The sequence below is a fragment of the Rhea pennata genome, chromosome 18 (assembly GCF_028389875.1).
Source record: "Rhea pennata isolate bPtePen1 chromosome 18, bPtePen1.pri, whole genome shotgun sequence".
NCBI classification, from domain to species: domain Eukaryota; kingdom Metazoa; phylum Chordata; class Aves; order Rheiformes; family Rheidae; genus Rhea; species Rhea pennata.
Genome location: NC_084680.1, coordinates 14,340,001 through 14,360,000, shown reverse-complemented (window position 1 = coordinate 14,360,000; position 20,000 = coordinate 14,340,001). Strand labels below are relative to the sequence as shown.

At 52.8% G+C, this 20,000-nt stretch overlaps 1 protein-coding gene across 3 annotated transcripts in view; it reads right to left on the bottom strand.

The window, feature by feature from the left end:
* The window catches only part of PBX3 (PBX homeobox 3), a 114,650-nt gene that overhangs the window by 5,580 nt on the left and 89,070 nt on the right, over window positions 1-20,000 (bottom strand). For 2 of the 3 annotated variants that reach the window (XM_062590808.1, XM_062590807.1), the window contains exons 3-7: window positions 17,243-17,484; window positions 10,138-10,328; window positions 7,432-7,567; window positions 1,109-1,274; window positions 1-55 (exon numbers count right to left, since the gene is read on the bottom strand). The exon at window positions 1-55 is cut by the window's left edge and continues 58 nt beyond it. In XM_062590808.1, the coding sequence (XP_062446792.1) occupies window positions 1-55; window positions 1,109-1,274; window positions 7,432-7,567; window positions 10,138-10,328; window positions 17,243-17,484 (790 nt within the window). The remainder of the gene's footprint in view (window positions 56-1,108; window positions 1,275-7,431; window positions 7,568-10,137; window positions 10,329-17,242; window positions 17,485-20,000) is intronic. The other variant, XM_062590809.1, reaches the window with a different exon arrangement.

The window sequence follows — 20,000 nt, the reverse complement described above, 5'->3', positions numbered from 1 at the left end:
TGCATGTTCATGAACATGTCCCCAGAATTTGGGAGGTTAAAAGAACCAGAAGAACCTGGAAAGGAAAGAGTTAGGTAGCTGAATAACAGAGAGCTACAAATATATAACCCCAGAGACCTCAGGGCAGGGGGAGGAAAAGAAGAAAAGGAGACAGGAAGGAAAGGCAGCGCACAAGAGCGAGCAGCCCGGGGCCCTCGCACGGCTCGCACGGCGCGGGAAGCCCGCGCGGCCCCGGCGGAGGGCTGTCCTCCAGCGCAGCGCGTCGTCCGCCGGTGCGAGCGCTAAGCGCGCCGAGAAAAACTCGTTTCGCATCTGTGCTTAATGCCTCCTTCGAAAGGAAGCGGCAGTCATTTCAAATTAGTCGACTTACTACTGTCAGAGGAGGAACCTTTTTTCTTACTTTCTTTTGATTAAGGGTTTTTTTCCCATGGATCTTAATACCCTTTAAGAGTTGTCCACAGCAAAGTTAAAGCAAAACTTTACTGGAAATAGTGTCAGACATATCTGTGCTTTGTGCAAGCCTCTGGAGCCCAGAAAAGCTATTTCCTCTTTAGATCCTCCCCCTACTAATTTAATGCTTGGATTCGCAAAATGTCAACAACATGCTAGCAAGACAGTTCTTAAATACTGTAAAAGAACATGCAGTATAGCAACTCCAAAATACAAGTTGTATCTTCAGATTTGTATATATAATATCAACCCGTTTTGAAGCAACCCAGCATTTAAACTCCAACTAGTGCCTGCTAGAATAGTCCTCTTTTTTATTCTTATACTGACAATAAATTTAACAGTTCTAGAAAACCAGACTTGCAGCTCTGCCTCATTTTATTGTACGTTATTCGCATTGAATGAGAGAACACTTAAAATACCTAAACAGAAAAGGCGGTGCCAGGGCGAGGGAGGCAGACCATGCCGCCGCGCGCAGGGAGCGAGCTGGAAGCTCTGGGCTCGCTCTGCTCCTGCTCGGGGCGGCAGCAGCTCTGCCGCAGCGTCGCGGGGCCCCGCGGCAGCGCGCGGCGCTTCGGCGGCCCGGCCCCACGGCCGGGCGGACGCGGCATCGCTGCCGCGGCGCGCCGGGGAGCAGCGGGGCCTTGCTACGGCGACGTACCAGAGTTGGGTGTGGTGGGGGAGTTCGTCTGGTTGTTCTGCACGGCGGCGGCCACGGCGTGCGCTGCGGTCACAGCCGTCTTCGCCGCGTAGAGGTTGGCTTCTTCCTGGAACTTCCCTATGTTCTTCTTGTACCTGATTCTCTTATTGCCAAACCAGTTGGACACCTGCAGCGGGGAGAAGGAAAGAGTGAAGTCCACCAAGCATCTGACCAGGCAAAGCGTGGTCGCTTTGGGAGGCACAGCTGGTCCAGCAAAGGCACATTCCCCAGTCTCCAGTCCAGTATCTGCTGGGTACTTCAATTAAGCAATAATCAAGGATTAGTTGAATATTATGGACATGCGCTCTGTTTGGCTTGTGGCAAAGGTGATGAAAATGGGGTTAGTCTTCCACAACAACCCGTGTCTTGGAGTTTGCTGTAATGTTTAGCACGGCATCGTCTCCGCTTAACGCGAGCTGTTTGCCAGCGGGATCAGCACAAGACCCCGCAACGCGCTGAGGGGGCAGAGGAGCCTCCCGGCTCGGCGCGAGAGCTGGCAGCCAACGCAATTGTTCTTTATTTTTGGGCTGGAACAACCTTGGCAGCCCACACTTAGAACCGTGTTTGGTCAGCTGAAAATGAAAGGAATAACATAAATCAATAATGGCTGAAAAGTCACTTTGTCATCTGGCTTTGAAGAGCCTGTACTGAAGCCAAGCTGGCTCACAGGGCGCTGACTACGAGCCCAGACGCAGGTCACGAGCAGCTTGGAAAAGTTTGCACGAGGCTTTCTCAGCAGCTCTAGCAATGCTCCCAGCTGGCAGCCCCGTCTGCAGCTCGGATGACCACGGCGCTGCCAGCACGACGCCTTGCCCCGAGGTGCCCCGCTCGCGCCCCGGCGCTCCACAACGCCGCGGGGAAGGGGAAAGCACCGCAACAAGAATACGAGCGAAGGGGAGGGCACTAGCAAAAATACTGGTTATTAATACGGTTATTAACCACATCCTGCCCAGGGGGGCAGCGCAGGACCCAAACGCCCACGGGGAAGCTGGAAACACCCGGTCCGAGGTGTCACGGAGCACCAGGGCGGACCCGGGCACCCCGCGCCGCTCCGAGACGCTTCCCAAACGCCGGAAGAGCTTGGCTGTGCCGCAGCACCTGGGACGGCATCCCGCTATAGGGAGAGCCAAACCCTGCTGGGCTTTACGTAGCTTTAGTTTTAAACACAACTAACGAAAAGCCGCCAGCTTTTAACTGCAATACGAGAGGCGTACCTTAAACATTCCCTTCCCTAGGTAAGGCTCCACTGTACTCTATATATCGCACTTAATATTACCTTGTCAGTCACAGAAGCAATAATACATTCATGAAACCTAGCAAATAATTATTGTGGACAATCAGATTATGCTTTATTAACAGTTTCATAATTGAGGAATCTCTGTACGTCGACAGTGCTGTCCGCGGACGCGCGGGAGCCCTCTGTTTATGCATACCCCTGACCAATCAAACAACAGCCATCACTAATAAAGGTTTATTTAATTCTCACAGTAAAATTTTAATATCACCAGCAGCCTGGGGAAGCCTCAACGAGTGGATTTGCTTGACATCAGATCGTTTCCATTCTGCTAGTCCCAATGCTTCTTAATCTTTAATATCAAGGCAATTAAAATTAATGGCCACTCATCCAGAGCCACTGTGGGCAGTGTTTCCTTGACATCAATTGTTTGATGGGATTACCTAGAGGTTAAACTAACAAGCAAGGTTTAATTGGAAGCAATGAGAGGAGCAGCGATCGTACGTTATGTTTAACCCGCGTACCACGCCTAAGCGAACATCCAGATCCGAGAGGCCGCTGCCCAGGAGGAGGGCGCGCTCCACGCGCAGCGGGGCGCCGGGGCTGCACCGCGGGGCCGGGGCTGCACCGCGGGGCCGGGGCTGCACCGCGGGGCCGGGGCTCGCGCGCGCCTGCCGCCCCGCACCAGGGCCCCTTCCGCTCCCTCCGCCTCCCGCGGGAAACGCGGCGGCAGCGCGGCCGCAGCCGAGCGCACCCGGAGCCGGGGCCGGGGCGCGCGGGGCTCCCGGGCAGCCCGGCGCCAAGTCGCCTCGGTCGCGAGCGGCTTCGTAACGCATTTTTCATTAAAACAAACTATCTCTTCACGTGAAAAAACAACGAACATCTTTCTCCTCCTGATCACTGAAGGCCAATTAATTAATTGGGCTTAATTGTATATTGCATTTCAAACAATACTGTTGCACTTATTTATCATGTTAATTACAATGTTAAATAAAAAGACAATAAATTATTACTGAAATCATCAAGATGCCTCGTGGAGGATTTGGGATGGGGCAGGCCTGCCTTGTCTCTGCACTGGCTGATTTCGTGGGATAAATCAGCGCCTGCGCTGCAAAAGCGGCAGCTGACACAGGAGCATCACTGTTGAAATCAGTGAGCTAAAATATCTACGGATCACAAAGTTTTCCATCATGCCTCCAAATATTCCTAGCATGGTTTGTGTTCTGCACCTATTTAGATGCTAAAAATAGGAAATTTCAAAAATATATGTAGAACTTTCATGGGATATGTTCTATAGCTAATAACTTTACCTCTAGAATATATATATATATATTTTTAAGTTTGTATCTTTTTTGGCTCTCATGTGAAGAAAAGGGTCAGAGCCTCTAAATCTACAGCTCTTCCTGTCCACATGCTTACAAAAAAGGAAATAAAAAAAAGAAAAGAAAAAGAAAAAAGAAACCAACACGCAGACTTAGAAGTGGGGCTGCGAAGTGGGGCATTGAAACCTAGCTTCCGCATTCTTTTAAAAAAAATAAAATAAATATATTCTCTTGTCAAGCACATTCTTCTTTTGTTTGAAGCAGTGAAAAATTTTATGGCTGTTGACATGCTTTCAGCAATGACTATGCCCTTTCTATAGCCCATATGATAGACTGATAGTTGTTCATGACACCCTGAAAGAGGCTCATCTGCAAAAGTATAAAACATCAGCCTTGCAGCCATGGTAAGGAGAGAACAGATGATACAGTTTATCTCCCTCAAACACGTGCTGATCGGGTAGTTCTAAATTACAGCCGACGATGTTCCCTGTTAAGGGCATTTTTTCCCCTAGAATTACCTTTTCCATACTCTTAAAAATGAAATTGTGCAGGGTGTTCATCTTAATAAATAGTTCGTCTTCATGCTTTTCGTGAAAAACCTTCTCTACATATTACTTTAAACATTGATATCAAAACTGAGACCATCTATCTCCTATCTGCAACTAAATGATTCTAGGAGACAATTTTCTTTGCAGCTCTGTAAAGTGCTATGGCAGCAAGATCTCCAGTGAGCTGCTTAATCCAGGGGGAGGACGATCCAAAATACTTACTAATTAAGTGTTTGAGGAAGAAAACATTCTGCCATGAATCTGCCCCCAGCATTTACAAGCTACTAACAGTACAAGAAAGAAGTATCTTGGATCCTCACTAGAAGAGGCTACAAGGGATGTCTAGATCAGCTGGAAAAAGGACAAAGCCTCTCTGTCAAACATGAACCAAAACCTTTAGGAGTTTGGAAAGCTTTCCATTAACAGATATTTCTTTCATTTTCCAGCTCTTTGCACTTCCAGGGCCTTTGTAACATGAGAGGTAAATAGGACATAGTGCCAGCAAAGGCAAGTCTGAGAGACTCCTGGTCAAGGCTGCAAACACATGTACTTGGAGATTTTTCGTAAGAGCCCTGTGCAAGGCGTAGATCAGCCTTGCACTTCGATGCCATTGCTTATCCCATGCAAGCTACTCCTGCCAGTATTTTAAATGACTGCTCAATTTACCCCAGATTTCTGGATTATATCCTCTGATTTTTGCTGCCAAACACTACAGCAGTGTGCGCTGCACTATTTTACAGTGCACGCTCAGAGTGTCTCTGCTAGATGGCCTCACAAATATACACATTTTTCAGTATGAAAAAAGACAACTTCAGCCCTGTTCGACCTAGTAAATATCAAGTAATCCTACAGTCCTGCCACATGGCCTTTGGAAATGCCTTTGAAAACCAAAGAATAGGATATCTGTAGTATTCACATTTTCTAGCTGTGACAGCAGATCTATCAGGAACTTAAGCAAGCCAGCTGAACACAGTCACTCCCTCTCCCATACATGCTCCTCTCCCATTAGATGATACATTGCCCAGTTTTCAAGCTTTCTCATCATCTGGAGCTTTTTCTAGCCATTTATAATACTCCTGCGAGACTGAAGCTCTGTTCATGGCCCCAAATCTGCATCTATGGAAGCTAATGCCCAGGTTCTGTGATTAACGCTGTCCTTACTGTTTGGCTGGAAAATGTCACCCTTCGAAACCCAGGATGCTGTTAACAGTGGTGCAGAGGATGCAACACAGCTACTCCCATCACTCACCCAGACTTCCTAATGGATTCAAGAAACAACTAATACACACTCCTATCAAATATTAAAGAGAGAAACCTATATCCATGTCACAGGCTCACTGCTGCTGCTACATTTCTGGACCATCTGCCTGTTTTTTCATTTCATTCTACAACCTATACATTCAGTCTTATCAACCAACCAATTAAGAAAGAAATCAGATCTATTAGCACTAGAAACCATCAGTTACGGCTTCTCAAATGTTCCATCTTATTTCCTTCAGTCACTTCAGGCATATCTAGATCCAGCTTTTTTTTAAACCAGTCCACTCTCCAGAATCACTGACACCTCCTCTGCCAGGCACAAGGCACCATCCCTTGAGCACACAGCAAACATCTCACCAGCAGGTCAGTCACACTTACTGCCACAGTGCATCTTTTTCTCCAATTGCCTTTTGCCAGCAGAGTCAAAGAACTTTCAGTGGTTATTTAAAACAATTTTTCCAACCTGATCTTGATGGATCTTGCTCTCCTAATTACGCAGCAGGCTGCCTTTGCTCACGTGGATAGATTTCTGAGCACCGCTTCATGGAGGCATTGCTATAAACTACCCTGCACCGAGAGGACTAAAACCAACAGCAAGATGTAGGGCTCTGGACCAAGCTGGCCAGGCATTTACATACTCTGAAGATTTAAGATTGTGCCACATATCCAAGACAGCATGCAGCACTGCCTGCAGGCTCCCCAGAGAGCTGCCCCACATCCAAAGTGAGCTAAGTCGTATCAGATTTGGGTGTGCTAGGTAGTTTTTTTTCGGAGAAGGTTTCACTTGGAAGTCTTCAATAAAGTACCAGAAATTTTCACGGTTTCAATAAAGTAAATCACAACTCAGGTTTTAATTATAAAGCTAATGGCTGTGTTGCTAACAATGGCAGTACTGCAGCCTGCAGTCGTTAATAGTTAACACATTAGCCGCAGGCATTACTTCTCTGAAGGACCTGAAATATTGATAAGCAGCGCTGATTGGGACGGGAAGGAGGTGGCACTCCAGCACTCGCAAGTGGGCACCAGGGTGGCCAGAAAACTTGGAAATTCTTATTGAACTTTCTTTTCTGCAACCCAAGTGACAACCTTTGCCAAAGCGCAAGAGCCAGATTTGCTGTGGGAGTAGTTTGGTTTTCTATCAGATGTAGAAAACACAAGAAAGGCAGTGGAAATGAGAAGTGTTATTTTTCTTTCTGAACTATCTGATGAGGTAAACAGTGAAGGAAAACTTGATGTAACAGTGTCATAGACCAGACCATCACTGCGAGAAAACAGTCCGGAGCTGTAAGATATATTCGGGTCTATATGGGAAGCAGAGCCTTGGCCAACAAAGGCGCGCATTTTTGATGACACAGATACTGTTTTTTCTTTCATTACAGTAACATGTTACATATGATAAGAAGGGCCAGTTTGCCTAGTACATTTTTGCTCACAGAAACCACTCTTGTCACCTCCCTTATATTGAGAAGTTGACTTAGAAAAAAAGACTTCAACCAATCAAAGAAATTCTAGTCTATAAAAATAGATTATGTATTTGTCAATAAAGTGGCTTTTCCCTGAAATAATGGAAAGTTCTAATGAATTTATAACAGACAATACAGCTCAACTATCTGAGAGCCTTACTGACTACACAGAGAGAGAAATCTGGTATCAGAGCAGAATGCTAACATTATATCCACTTTACTTCAATGGATATACATTCTTCACACTGCGTTCTTTTATCCCCAGCATCCCGCCGGCACACTCCTTCCTGCAGAGCGTGGCCTCGTGCCCCCGACCTGCCGGGCTTCGCCCCTCTTTACCGCCGAGGGTTTAGTTTTAAAGGCGTTAGGGAGGCGTGCGGGGCAGGGGCCCCCCGCGCCCCCGGGGCAGGGCCCCCCGCCCGGCCCGGCCGCCCCGGGCTCCCGCCCCGCTCCCTACCTGCGATACCGTGATGCTGCACTTCTTCGCCAGCTCTTCTTTGGCTTCTTCACTGGGGTAAGGGTTACTGAGGTGGGAGTAAAAATACTCGTTCAGGATTTCTGTGGCTTGTTTACTGAAGTTGCGCCTTTTCCGTCTGAAAGGAAGGAGGGGAGCACACCCGTTAGGGACGCGGCCGCCGCACCGGGGCCGGCCCGGGCGCCCTCGCCCCGCGGCGGCCGGCGAGGCGACCGGAGCGCTGCTGCCCCGCGGCGCTGCCCCGGGCACGGGTCCCGCGCTGCCCGTCCCGCGCCACCGCTGGAGCGGACGGCCCGCTCCCGCGCCGCCCTCGCCCCGCGGCGGCCGGCGAGGCGACCGGAGCGCTGCTGCCCCGCGGCGCTGCCCCGGGCGCGGGTCCCACGCCGTCTGTCCCGCGCCGCCGCCGGAGCGAACGGCCCGCTCCCGCGCCGCCCTCGCCCCGCGGCGGCCGGCGAGGCGACCGGAGCGCTGCTGCCCCGCGGCACTGCCCCGGGCGCGGGTCCCGCGCCGCCCGTCCCGCGCCGCCGCCGGAGCGGACGGCCCGCTCCCGCGCCGCCCTCGGGGCTGCCGCGGCTGAGCCCCTCCGGACAACCCCCTGCCGACGAGGGGGGCCGGGGACGCGCCGCAGGGCGCCCGCCGAGGCGCGCTCCCCTCCGCGGCGCCTTGCCCAAAGCAGAAGGCTCTCCAGGCGCGCTGCCCCGGCGCGCGCCCCAGCAAACGCGGGCGGCAGAGCGGCAGCAGCGCGTCTGGCCGCGCACGCGGCTCCGTGCCGCCTTCCGCTGCACCGGGCTACAGCGCTTGCGCCTGCCCAGCTGCAGCGGCCTTTCCCTCCAGCCTGACACCGGCGGCTCTCTTCTCCCCAGGAGCACCCTCTCGAAAGCACTGGTTAACATTTCCTTCAGAGCGCCCTTCCCCTCCGGGCTGGTTGCAATCAAACTGCCTGCGCCTTAGGCCAGCAGGCAGCCAAGCGGCAATCCCCCAGTGCTCTGTTCCACGAGTATCACGATGCTGCTAACTACACCGTATCCTGGAGCAGGCAGGCTCTCTCCCTAGAGCTGTGTTTATCTCATTACTGTGCTTCCGCTCATTTTGCCTTATTTACCTTCCTCCTTTTTAAAGAAATCACTTTAAAATGTGCATCTGCAAGCTTTACCTTTGCAGTTACTGGAGCTCTCCATAGACATTTCCTCCAACTGTTTGTAATTACCCTAATTTGCCACACCTGCCAGTGACCTCCTTGTTAATAAAATTATTTTGCTCTTGTTTAGCTCCTCACAGCTTTCAGGTGTGAAGCATGAGCTAGTTGCTGGAGGGAGGCTCTGTGTGGTGTCTGGTTGCTCCTCCAGGCTCAGAGGTTCAGTTCAGCCTCTCTGGCTCAGCTAGCTGCCAGAGTCCTGCATGTGGCAGTGGTGTTCTGCAAAGAGGGATGCTGCTGGGGCCAACATCCCAGGTCATCTTAGCTTCCAAAGAAAACTGGCTTTTCCCAGTTCCTGTCTGTCTATTTCTGCCCTTTAGAAAGAGCTCAGTATCTGCAGGCAGCTGCTCTCTCCTATTGCTCTCTAGTCATCTCTTGCTGCACCAGCGCCTGCTTGCCAGGTGGCATCCCCAGGAATGGGAAAGCTGCTCTTCAAACCACTTGCAAGCATTGGAAGCTGTGAGCACTCGGCTGGACTTCCAAGTTGTGAAGCAGCGTGAGGAAAGGAAATGCTCAACAGCTCCAGCTTCCTTTAGGAGCTGGCTGTCTGCTCAGAATGGTGCTGAGCTCCAAAAGCAATGCTGAGTATTGGAGAGCTGCTGGCTCAGACTGGTGCAAAGGTGTTGGCTTCCCCCACACCCCAGCCAGGCGGCCCCCTGTCAGCAGGGTGCTTACGTGCCCCTTGCACACGTCCTGCGCAGCTCCCATGCTAGCAGGGTGCTTGCGTGCCCCTTGCACGCATCCTGTGCAGCTCCCATGCTAGCAGGGTGCTTGCGTGCCCCTTGCATGAGTCCTGTGCTGCTCCCATGCTAGCAGGGTGCTTGCGTGCCCCTTGCACGCATCCTGTGCAGCTCCCATGCTAGCAGGGTGCTTGCGTGCCCCTTGCATGCGTCCTGCGCAGCTCCCATGCTAGCGGGGTGCTTGCGTGCCCCTTGCACGCATCCTGTGCAGCTCCCATGCTAGCAGGGTGCTTGCGTGCCCCTTGCATGAGTCCTGTGCTGCTCCCATGCTAGCAGGGTGCTTGCGTGCCCCTTGCATGAGTCCTGTGCAGCTCCCATGCTAGCAGGGTGCTTGCGTGCCCCTTGCACGCATCCTGTGCAGCTCCCATGCTAGCAGGGTGCTTGCGTGCCCCTTGCATGAGTCCTGTGCAGCTCCCATGCTAGCAGGGTGCTTGCGTGCCCCTTGCATGCGTCCTGTGCAGCTCCCGTGCTAGCGAGGTAAGCAAACACAGGGCAAACAAGCCTAGCCCCTGCAGTAATGTTTGTTTAAAAGACACTGGCACTGCCATGAAAGCAACGCTCCCTTTCACAAAGCAGCCTCTGTGTGAGGGAGCAGTGCTCCGAGCTGTTTCCAAGGGGCACTGCAATTTAGCACTGGGTGATCCCTGGCCACGGGTGAACTCAGCTCCGGGGAGGCCTGGCTTTCTGGTGAGCTGGTCTGCAACCACCCTTCCTTCCCCAGTACAGCAGGAAGGTCTCTCCTCGCCTCCTTACCTGGCATCGAGGAACCTTGATCTTAAAATCATTACTGCTTCGCAAGTACTTTGTTTGAGTTGCATCTGGATGGAGCTGAATTTTCGATGAATGATGCCCACCATCCTCTCAATCTCCTTGGGAGAAATGGGACGTGTCCGACTCTGTTCTCTGAGAAGGTTCATCACATGTGTAGTAAATTCGTTACATGCCTGCAAAGGAAGGCGAGGCTTAGAAATGGTCCCGCAAGGACACAAAGGGCAACCCGGCTGCGGGGCAGATCCACCGACAGCCGGGGGAGCAAGCATCCCCCAGCCGTCGCGAGGTCCCCAGGCGGGCCAGTCGGCCCGCGAGGGAGCCTCGAGCTCTCCCAGGCGTCCTCCGCTCCCGAGCGGCCTCGGCAGCTGGGGTAGCGTGCTAAGACGCCCCAGGTGCTGCTGTAAATGAGGCCTGGGACCCTTTGAAGGTAGCCAGGGGTGTTGAGCAGCTGTGGCATAGCTCTTCCTCGCGCTCACGCCTTTCTAGCTGTGCAAACAAAGTGCTCTCCTACCTCTGCAGACAGCCCGCAGTGGAAAGGAGAGGTCAGGATCAGAGTATGTAAATAACTGCAGGCAGGAGGAAAACGCGAGCGGGGAGCAGCACGCGCCGAGCCCAACGAGCCGTCTCAGCCGGGGAAGGGCTGTCCCGTACCGCGAATCCCGGCACTTCCAGACACGCAGGGAGCCCCAAACAGACAGCGTGCAATCGCTCAGCTCCCTGCAGCGGATCGGCGTGTTTGGACCTTTTGGAGGTGACTCGCGCCGTTCTGTCTAAAATGTGGAATTTCAAAGAAGCCGCTAGGCATCACAGCCCTGCCTGAGCCCGGCCTCTGCTGTGCTGCAAAACGCTGGGGAGGGGAAGGCATTAGAAGCTATCAATTATCAGCCCCAGACAATGCAGGCAAAAGGACACGATGATATGAACTTCTCCAGGCTGCATCATCAACAGACTTTTCCTGATCTGAGCCTCGGATGACCAAGCGGCTGTCACGCTGGCATTCCGGCTTCCCCCTACGCAGGCTGCAAGCTGCCACAAACTATGCTGATTTATGTCTCCTTTATCTCTTTCAAAAACAAGAACTGGGGCTCTCGCGTACTAGAGAGAGCCGCGTTGCAGCTCCAGGACTAATCTCTTCCTAAGGGCTTGGAGGGGAATCCAACCACGTTTCAGGCACTAACCTATCGCTGTCCCAGTGCAGCCTTTAAAAGAGAAGAGAAGACGGGGCGCTGCGCTGGTTCTCTGTGTTTATACACACGCAGAAGACAAACTGCTGCTCTGTTCCCGTGAATACTTAGCACACAAAGGTGGATGTATCAAAGGCTTAAGTATCTTCTGGAGGTGTATGCACGTTGATTATACAAGGAAGCAGATATCATAATGCAAAGCTGAGCTATAATCACTTCCAAATAAGGCCAAAGGATTTCACTCTCATGCATCTAACATAATGGGCTATGAATAGGGTACTCAGCAGTCACTAAATCATGCAGAGGAAACAGCACAAATACCTTGTTCAGACCACATATGTTAAATATCTGTTTGATACTAGCTCCTCTTTTTCTTCCAAAGCTGGAGTTAAAAAGACCTTTATAATTTGTCATACACCAAGATTTTCAGTGATTCTCTTGCATTTTGACAGATTGTGTGAGGGAAAGAGTTAAAAGTGAAAAGTTTATGCATCTAAAAACTCATAATTTCCTATAACATTTGCTGAACGTCTCACAACTTATTAAGTGAAGCCATCTATGAATGCAAATGCTGATTAGCAATTTGGCAATAGCCCAACATTTGCAGAATTCACATAGCTTTTCTTTAAACCAGTAGTTCATACATGATTAATTAGAACATCTCATTTATGTAGTGTGCACTTTAGCTCATTACTCTAAGTAAAATTCGTTAAGTATTTACATTTAGATAATTAAAATCTGGGTACACCCTTAAGAAAGATGCATACACTTCAGGCAAAGTGATTTTTTTCCTTTGCACTACTGAAAGTAAATTACAGGCTAATTTACATCCTTGCGCACCCGTTTGGAGGCAGCGCTCAGCCCAGCTCAGCGCCTCGCCCGGGAGGGTGCAGGTGCCCGGGGGGGTGCCGGGCCGGGGGGGTGCCAGGCTGGGGGTCCCCGCTCGCACCCCAGAGTTGTCCCAGGCAGCAATAATCCGTTCGCCCCGAAACCCCGGGCCGCTGCTGCCGCCCGCCGGGGCGGCGGGCCCTCCCCGCGGCTGGGCTTCCCTGCCCTCACTGGCCAAAGCAGCGAGGTTTTGCAAACGCCGCCCGGACCGTGGCCTGTCCCGGCCGCGCGGGAGCCGAACCGCGCTGGCCCCGGCCCCCTGGGCTCAGCGCGCGGTGCATCAACCCGGCTGCAAAGCTGAACCTGCAGCGCCGCGATTCAGCGTCTCCCCGGCCGGCAGCAGTTTCGGTTCGTCTAGTAAATAACGCACGGTGGTAAAGCCATGTGCCAAAATCCAGCCACTACTTCTCCAAGACAAAATAATGGCTCTGGCTATCCTAAAAACGCTGCTAAATTAAAGTATTTGGCACTGAAAGAAGGTTTCAGGCACAGTAACTTGTCACATGCCTCATTATTCATAAAATTGGGTAATTCTACAAAGTACTATAAAAATGGTAACTGTTACAATGAAAATATTTTCAGGCATTTGTTCATCCTGAAAAATATTTCTCCACAAATCTAGTATTGAAAGGGGGCTGTTTCAAAGCTAAAGTGAGTTTCTTGCTTTCAGGAAGCAAAAACCTTTGCTTGCATTTACTCAGGATTGCTTGAAGAGACTTTGGTCACAACTGCTTGACGGGCCTCATTTCAGCTTATTTCGGCCAGTACATCCCATCCGTGGAGCTGCTTCGGCACAGCAGAGCGGAAGCAAGCTCGGAAGACCGCGATGCTCTGTCTTGTTTTCTCCTGTTTATTCAGTGTCCAAGCTACTTGATCCCCTTCTCACTACTATTTTTCAGGCCTCTGCTTGGTGCCCAAGACATCATTAATAAGGTCAGGTTATGAGTGATGGCCTTGTTAACCTGCTCAGAAACCTTGCAGGAGCACAGGATGCTTCTGCAGGCCTTAACGCTTGCTCAAGACTCCTCAGACGAGCACGAGGGAAGGAGAGGAAATGGCCCAAACCGACCTCTCCCCGCAGAGCCGGGCCGCGCCGGGGCCAGGCAGCGCTCGAGGTGCCTCCCGAGCAGCCACGCGTCGCCCAGCTCGGGGCGAACGCCGACGACATCTGCGAGCTCAGAAAGCAGGTTCCCAGATGCTCCGGGAGGCCTGGGACCCTTACAGTACTTTGCCTACAGCAAAAAATGTATTTCAGTGTAATTATAGAAGATAGCTTTCAATATGTCATCTCTATTATAGTAGCTGTAAATTATGGAAAGAGCTGCCTGTGAACGACCATTTCTCCTGGCGCAAGGCGAGGGGAGAGCAGTTTGATGGCGTGACACACTTTCCATTTCTCCTTTTTTTTCCTCTTTTTTTATTTTCCCAAGTACATTCCCCTAACTGGCAACGAACATCAGAATCAAACTCTGTCCGGAAAACGTCTCAAGAAAGACGCTTCGGCTGGTGCAGCCGGGTGCCGCGGGGGGATCCGCTCGCCGCCTGCACCGGGAGCCGGCGAGGACGGAGCTACGAAACCCCGGCTGCCTCTCAGCCGCTGAGACAGGCACTGTTTTGAGACAAACTGGTAGGAGACAGTTTGCTGCAAGGCTAGGGGAATTATCATATTTCTGTAGAGCAGACGCTGCTGGGTGTCAGGATCAACGGGGGAAACGTTCATGTTTCAGATCAGCTCTACCTCTCTCTCCTTCTCCTAGCAGCGCTCGAGCATCCTCCCGAGTTTCCTGCGGTGTGGACGGATGGCTGTGACATTTCAGCTGAAACCTTTGTAAATGCAGCTACAGGGCTAAAAATGCTAGTGCTTCCCCCACATCATTAAACTTATTAGAGTCAGAGGACGCTTGCCAGGAAATGGCTGTAAGCACCAACTCGAATTTGCGTCGGCCCCCGATCCGTCTCCAACCCGTGTCCCCCGGTTTTTGCAGGACGCGCTCCTGCCGGGTGCCGCTCGTTAATTGATGGCCGCCCCTGCCCAAGCACGGGGCCGCGTGCTCGCGGCTCGCGCGGCACGCCTCGCTGCAGCGGGCCGCGCAGGACACCTGGGGGCTTGCAGGGGGCTGGGGGGCAGGGCGATTTGCAGCCTCCGTCAGTTATTGCTCAGCCTCTGCGCCACCCGAGCAGCGCACTGGGAGAGCGGCGGCCGGACGCGGCGGTGCCGCCGGCGCCCGAGCCCCCCGCCGCCGCGCCGGGGTCCCGTCCGCGCCTGGCGCGCGTTGCCTTCCCGGGCCGAGCCCGTCCGGACTCCGCGCTCCTCGCGGCACAGAACGGCACGGCGAGGCGGCCGGGGGCTTTCCGCGCACCTTCCCGCGCCGAGACTCTCGAGACGAGGGCGCTGCTGCCGAGGCAGCCCGGCTCGGCTTTCCGCCCCGCAGAGCAGGCGGGCGAAGGTGCCAGGCCAGAGCCGGGGCGAGGAGCGGCGTCCGGGCCGAGCTGCGTGCGCTGCTCCGCGCCCTCGCGCTCGGCAGCGGGCTGAGCACGGCCCGGCGCCTGCCCCGCGGTGCCGCGCCGTGGGGCGGGGGCGAGCGCGGGCTGCCCCCCCGCTCAGGAAGCCCCCGCCGCCCGGGTTCGCTGAGCCCATCAGGCGCCCGGCCCGCGGGCGGTTTTAGGACCCCTCTGCGAGGGGAGCGCGAACGCGCCGCTCGAGGCTTGCGAGGGCCAGGGGCCCCGCGCCCTGTCCCTTTGAGGCAGCTGCTCGTCGAAAATCCAGAAGAGAGTCTAGACGGAGAGGCCTCTCCCTCAGATCACGACACGACGGCAGCCCGGTCCCGCTGCCCAGGCCTGCCCCGGGCCCGGTGGCGCCGCTCCGAGCACCGGCAGGCTCCCGGGGCCATCACACCGGCAAACGCGGCAGGTCACCGAGTGCCAGCAGGGAACTCGGCACCGCGGGTCTCTGCAGCACACCCCGCTTCAGACAGAAACGCCGAGTGCTGATGTCAGCCTCAGAAGGTTTCGCTATGACCTTCATTTCCATATTTCCTATTAGCGGCAGCAGCTCCCAGAGCCGAGCAGGAGACATTGTGCCTGAGCCTCGCTGCCAGCTCCCGCGCCGATGGCCACAGCTGACTCAGCAGCATCCTTTCCTCCAACGTCTCGCACCCGCACTGCCCACCGATCTCCTCTCTGATGCCTACAACACCTCGCACCCGCACTGCCCACCGATCCCCTCTCCAATGCCTGCAACACCTCACACCCATGATGTCCACCGATCTCCTCTCCGATGCCTACAACACCTCGCACCCGCACTGCCCACCAATCCCCTCTCCGATGCCTGCAACACCTCACACCCATGATGCCCACCGATCTCCTCTCCGATGCCTACAACACCTCGCACCCATGATGCCCACCGATCTCCTCTCCGATGCCTACAACACCTCGCACCCGCACTGCCCACCGATCCCCTCTCCAATGCCTGCAACACCTCGCACCCATGATGCCCACCGATCTCCTCTCCAATGCCTGCAACACCTCACACCCATGATGCCCACCGATCTCCTCTCCGATGCCTGCAACACCTCGCACCCATGATGCCCACCGATCCCCTCTCCAATGCCTGCAACACCTTGCACCCATGATGCCCACCGATCCCCTCTCCGATGCCTGCAACACCTCGCACCCATGATGCCCACCGATCTCCTCTCCGATGCCTACAACACCTCGCACCCATGATGTCCACCGATCTCCTCTCCAATGCCTGCAACACCTCGCACCCATGATGCCCACCGATACCCTCTCCAATGCCTGCAACACCTCGCACCCATGATGCCCACCGATCCCCTCTCCAATGCCTGCAACACCTCGCACCCATGATGCCCACCGATCTCCTCTCCGATGCCTGCAACACCTCGCACCCATGATGCCCACCGATCCCCTCTCCAATGCCTACAACACCTCGCACCCATGATGCCCACCGATCCCCTCTCCGATGCCTACAACACCTCGCACCCATGATGCCCACCGATCTCCTCTCCGATGCCTACAACACCTCGCACCCATGATGCCCACCGATCTCCTCTCCGATGCCTGCAACACCTCGCACCCATGATGCCCACCGATCTCCTCTCCAATGCCTGCAACACCTCGCACCCATGATGCCCACCGATCCCCTCTCCAATGCCTGCAACACCTCGCACCCATGATGCCCACCGATCTCCTCTCCGATGCCTGCAACACCTCGCACCCATGATGCCCACCGATCTCCTCTCCGATGCCTACAACACCTCGCACCCATGATGCCCACCGATCCCCTCTCCAATGCCTACAACACCTCGCACCCATGATGCCCACTCCTCTCCTCTCCAATGCCTGCAACACCTCGCACCCATGATGCCCACCGATCCCCTCTCCAATGCCTACAACACCTCGCACCCATGATGCCCACTCCTCTCCTCTCCAATGCCTGCAACACCTCATACTCATGATGTCCACCGATCTCCTCTCCGATGCCTGCAACACCTCGCACCCATGATGCCCACCGATCTCCTCTCCGATGCCTACAACACCTCGCACCCGTGCTGCCCAGGGATCCCCTCTCTGACGCCTCCTGAGAAGGCTGAGATTGCCAGCATGGTCCAGACGTGTGTGCTCCTTGATTCCCCACATGCTTATAAGATTTCATTGCTGGCTATGTAAATGGCACTGTCTCACAGAAAACCTTCCTTCCTTCTCCCTCATTGGACTGGCTCTAGAAGGGGAGAAATACTGGCTCAGGTGTTGCTTTTATGTGGTTACAAACAACAGAAAACAGTCAGGCATGCAAGACATGCATCCTGTGTCCAGCGAGTGCCTCCTCAAACAGCGAAGGCCTTGCACTACTGCACGTCTCTTTTCATGGAGAGAGGGGTTGGGGAAGGGGGAAGAGGGGATGTGTTTTTGAAGCCCTGGATAGAAACAGGAGCTGGCAAGCAGAGGAGAGCAGCAGCAGGTACACATACAACTGTGAGAGGCTGATGTCTGACCTGTTCATATTTCTCCAGCTCTGTGTGATAGATTTGTCTGATCTGGGTCAATTTGGCTCTGTAATCTGAGTGTTCAATAGAGTTATCTGAAGACCCTCCAGAGGCTGCTGCGGCTGCAGCGGCTGCCGCCGATCCCCCACCTTTCTCCGGACCTGAGACTCCTTCTGCCAGAAGCATATTGTCTAGTCTCATTAGCTGGGGATCGGGAGGGTCTTCCTCCTGGGCTCCTCGGATGCTCAAACCTTGGGCAAAAAAAGAGAGAACAAGAGAAAACACAGTCAGTATTTCTTGTATCTGCCAGGCTGCTGCCCGCTCACTGCATGTCGCTGACAGCTCTTCCAGCAAAGCCCTTTCTGCTCAAAGAGACCACCACAGGCCAGACCTGGACAACAGCCCTTCCTCCAGCCAGATGGTGCCCTAACACACCTAACAGAACACAGTCCTCATGTGAGGTTCAACACAGACAAATTTAGTGGGTTTACAGCAATTCGGTAGAACCCTGTTGGTTCTAATAAAGAATAAGGGTATCTTTCAGCACTTTTAAAGGACCCTGCAGAATTTTTAAACATTTTATTATAAGTGTTAAAAGAGTACTCACATGAGTACAGACACATGCCTTCTGGTTATTTTTGAAGATGTATCTAAATCTACACAAGGCTGGCATTATCACTATACATTATATCACTTTGATGCAAGACCATGTGGTAACAGTAAGTGCATTATTTGTTTGGAAATAATTGATTTGCTTCTCATTTCCTTCCAAATGGATCTAAGCAATATGTTATTTGTACTGAGACTTGCACCACCAAATTCCACCCCTGCTACAGAGTTTTAAATGCTTGTGAAAAGAGCTGCCCCTCGCCACCCACCTACAGAAGACTTCCCAAATCACACGGAGCTGCATCAGGCATTTTCCATGCGTGCCAAAGGTCTCCGACTTCACACAGGTACCCACTGCCGAAATTTTGCATAGGAAAAGGGAAATGGCCGAGACAGCCCTGAGGGCAACCTCTCAGAAATTGCTCCTCTGGGAAGACTGCAGCAAGGAGGCTCTCAGCAGACCCTCTCGCTCAAGGGGCTGCCATGCTCCTCTGCAAAACGGCACGCAGCTTGAGAGCGTATATTCAGAAACTGAATATATACAATAGGAATTAAACCTTTTTTTACCCTCTAGTAATTTAGTTGCTATCATGATGCAGGGCTACTAAATACATGTTAAAAATTGCCAGTGGTATTGCAATGTGTTGTTGGGAACAACATTTTAAATCTAATTTGTTTTAAATCGAGAATTTCCAAAGTGATGCTCAGTCAGCAATCTCATCTGCATCCTATAGATCAAGTCTGACAATTTGTAGGTTTAATCAGGTCATGCAGGCACAATGCCAAGCTGTTATCAACAACACCAAAAACAAAGTTTAAAATAATTACAGTAGCATAAAAATCACCAGAGCCATGGCTTTTTGAATCAACATTTCCGTTAAAGATGTAGCACAACCAGGTATATCCCAGCCCAATTAACCTCTTGGCATCTGTTTAAAAGCAGGTATTCATGGACTACCTAGCCAGTCCCGGTGGGTCGGCAGTTGACATCTCGCATGTTTGCATTCTGACTCGGTGTCTGTGCCCGTTCGGGGCCCTCGCAACGGTGCCCGCTCTGCACAGGCTGCAGCATCACGACGGCAACATCCGTAAGCTGCCAAGCACTCAGTGGAGCACCAGCAATGCTATTTTCTACGCTAGCCTGAAAACAGCAGCTGCTCTTTTAGAGACAGAGTTCATTCCTTGATGCCTAAACTCCATATACAGCATGACATGACCCCCTAGCCGGCCAGCCTTCCAGACTCAAGAAAGCACAGCATTAATTTCACTCTAAGATACACATTTTAAACCTGTCACCTTCATTTAAAAATATAATTCCATATAATTTCATGGGAATAATAAAAATGTCTCATCATCTCTTTAAATTATTTCTGTTGCCTGTTCAGAGGTTCACAGATGAACACGGTCTGAAAGTACAACGCACTGCCACCGCACACGCCGGAGCCAGCAGCAGGCGCGCTGGAGGGCAGGGCAGCCCTGGCGCCGGGCTCCGGCAACGCCTGCTGCAGCGCAGGTAGATGCCTGGCCAGGGAGGAAACCGCTCCCTGGGAGATCTCCACCGGGTCACGGCGGCCGGCCCAGACCTCCCGGAGCTCCCTCCAGCTGAGCCAGCCGCATCCCAGCCAGGACCTCCCTATCCTTCGCTCCTCTTACTCCTCTTTGACCTGCTGAGCTTGCTTTTACATGTGTCTTGGCCAGTTTATTTTTGCTAAGGTGGAGATGGTCTCCTCTGTGGTTTCGGTGAAGTATCTCTTCTGTTTGTCTCATTCCTTCTCGGTTCTGGTTTTCAATATTTTTAACAACATCCCGTTTTTAATCCCCTCTAGTTGACATTTCCTCCCCAAGAATGATTTCTATTGTTGTTTCTTCTTTCTGCTTCTGAACTGTTTCTTAGTCTGTGTTTCCTGTACTCTATTCCAGTTGCATTTCTGCTACAATATTTATTCACCCTTCCAGCACGTCAGTACTGGTCCCACACATTTTCCCCGATGCTAAGAGAGGCCAGGCCAAAATCTGCAGTGGAATAATTTGGTACATTTGCTGTGACTTCTAGATCATTTACTCTTGTGTATAGGCCAATGATTAAAGGGCTTTGCTCAAAACGACACCATCCAGACTTGAATTAATATTCAAAATCCCCAGCCCCCCTTGCACAGCT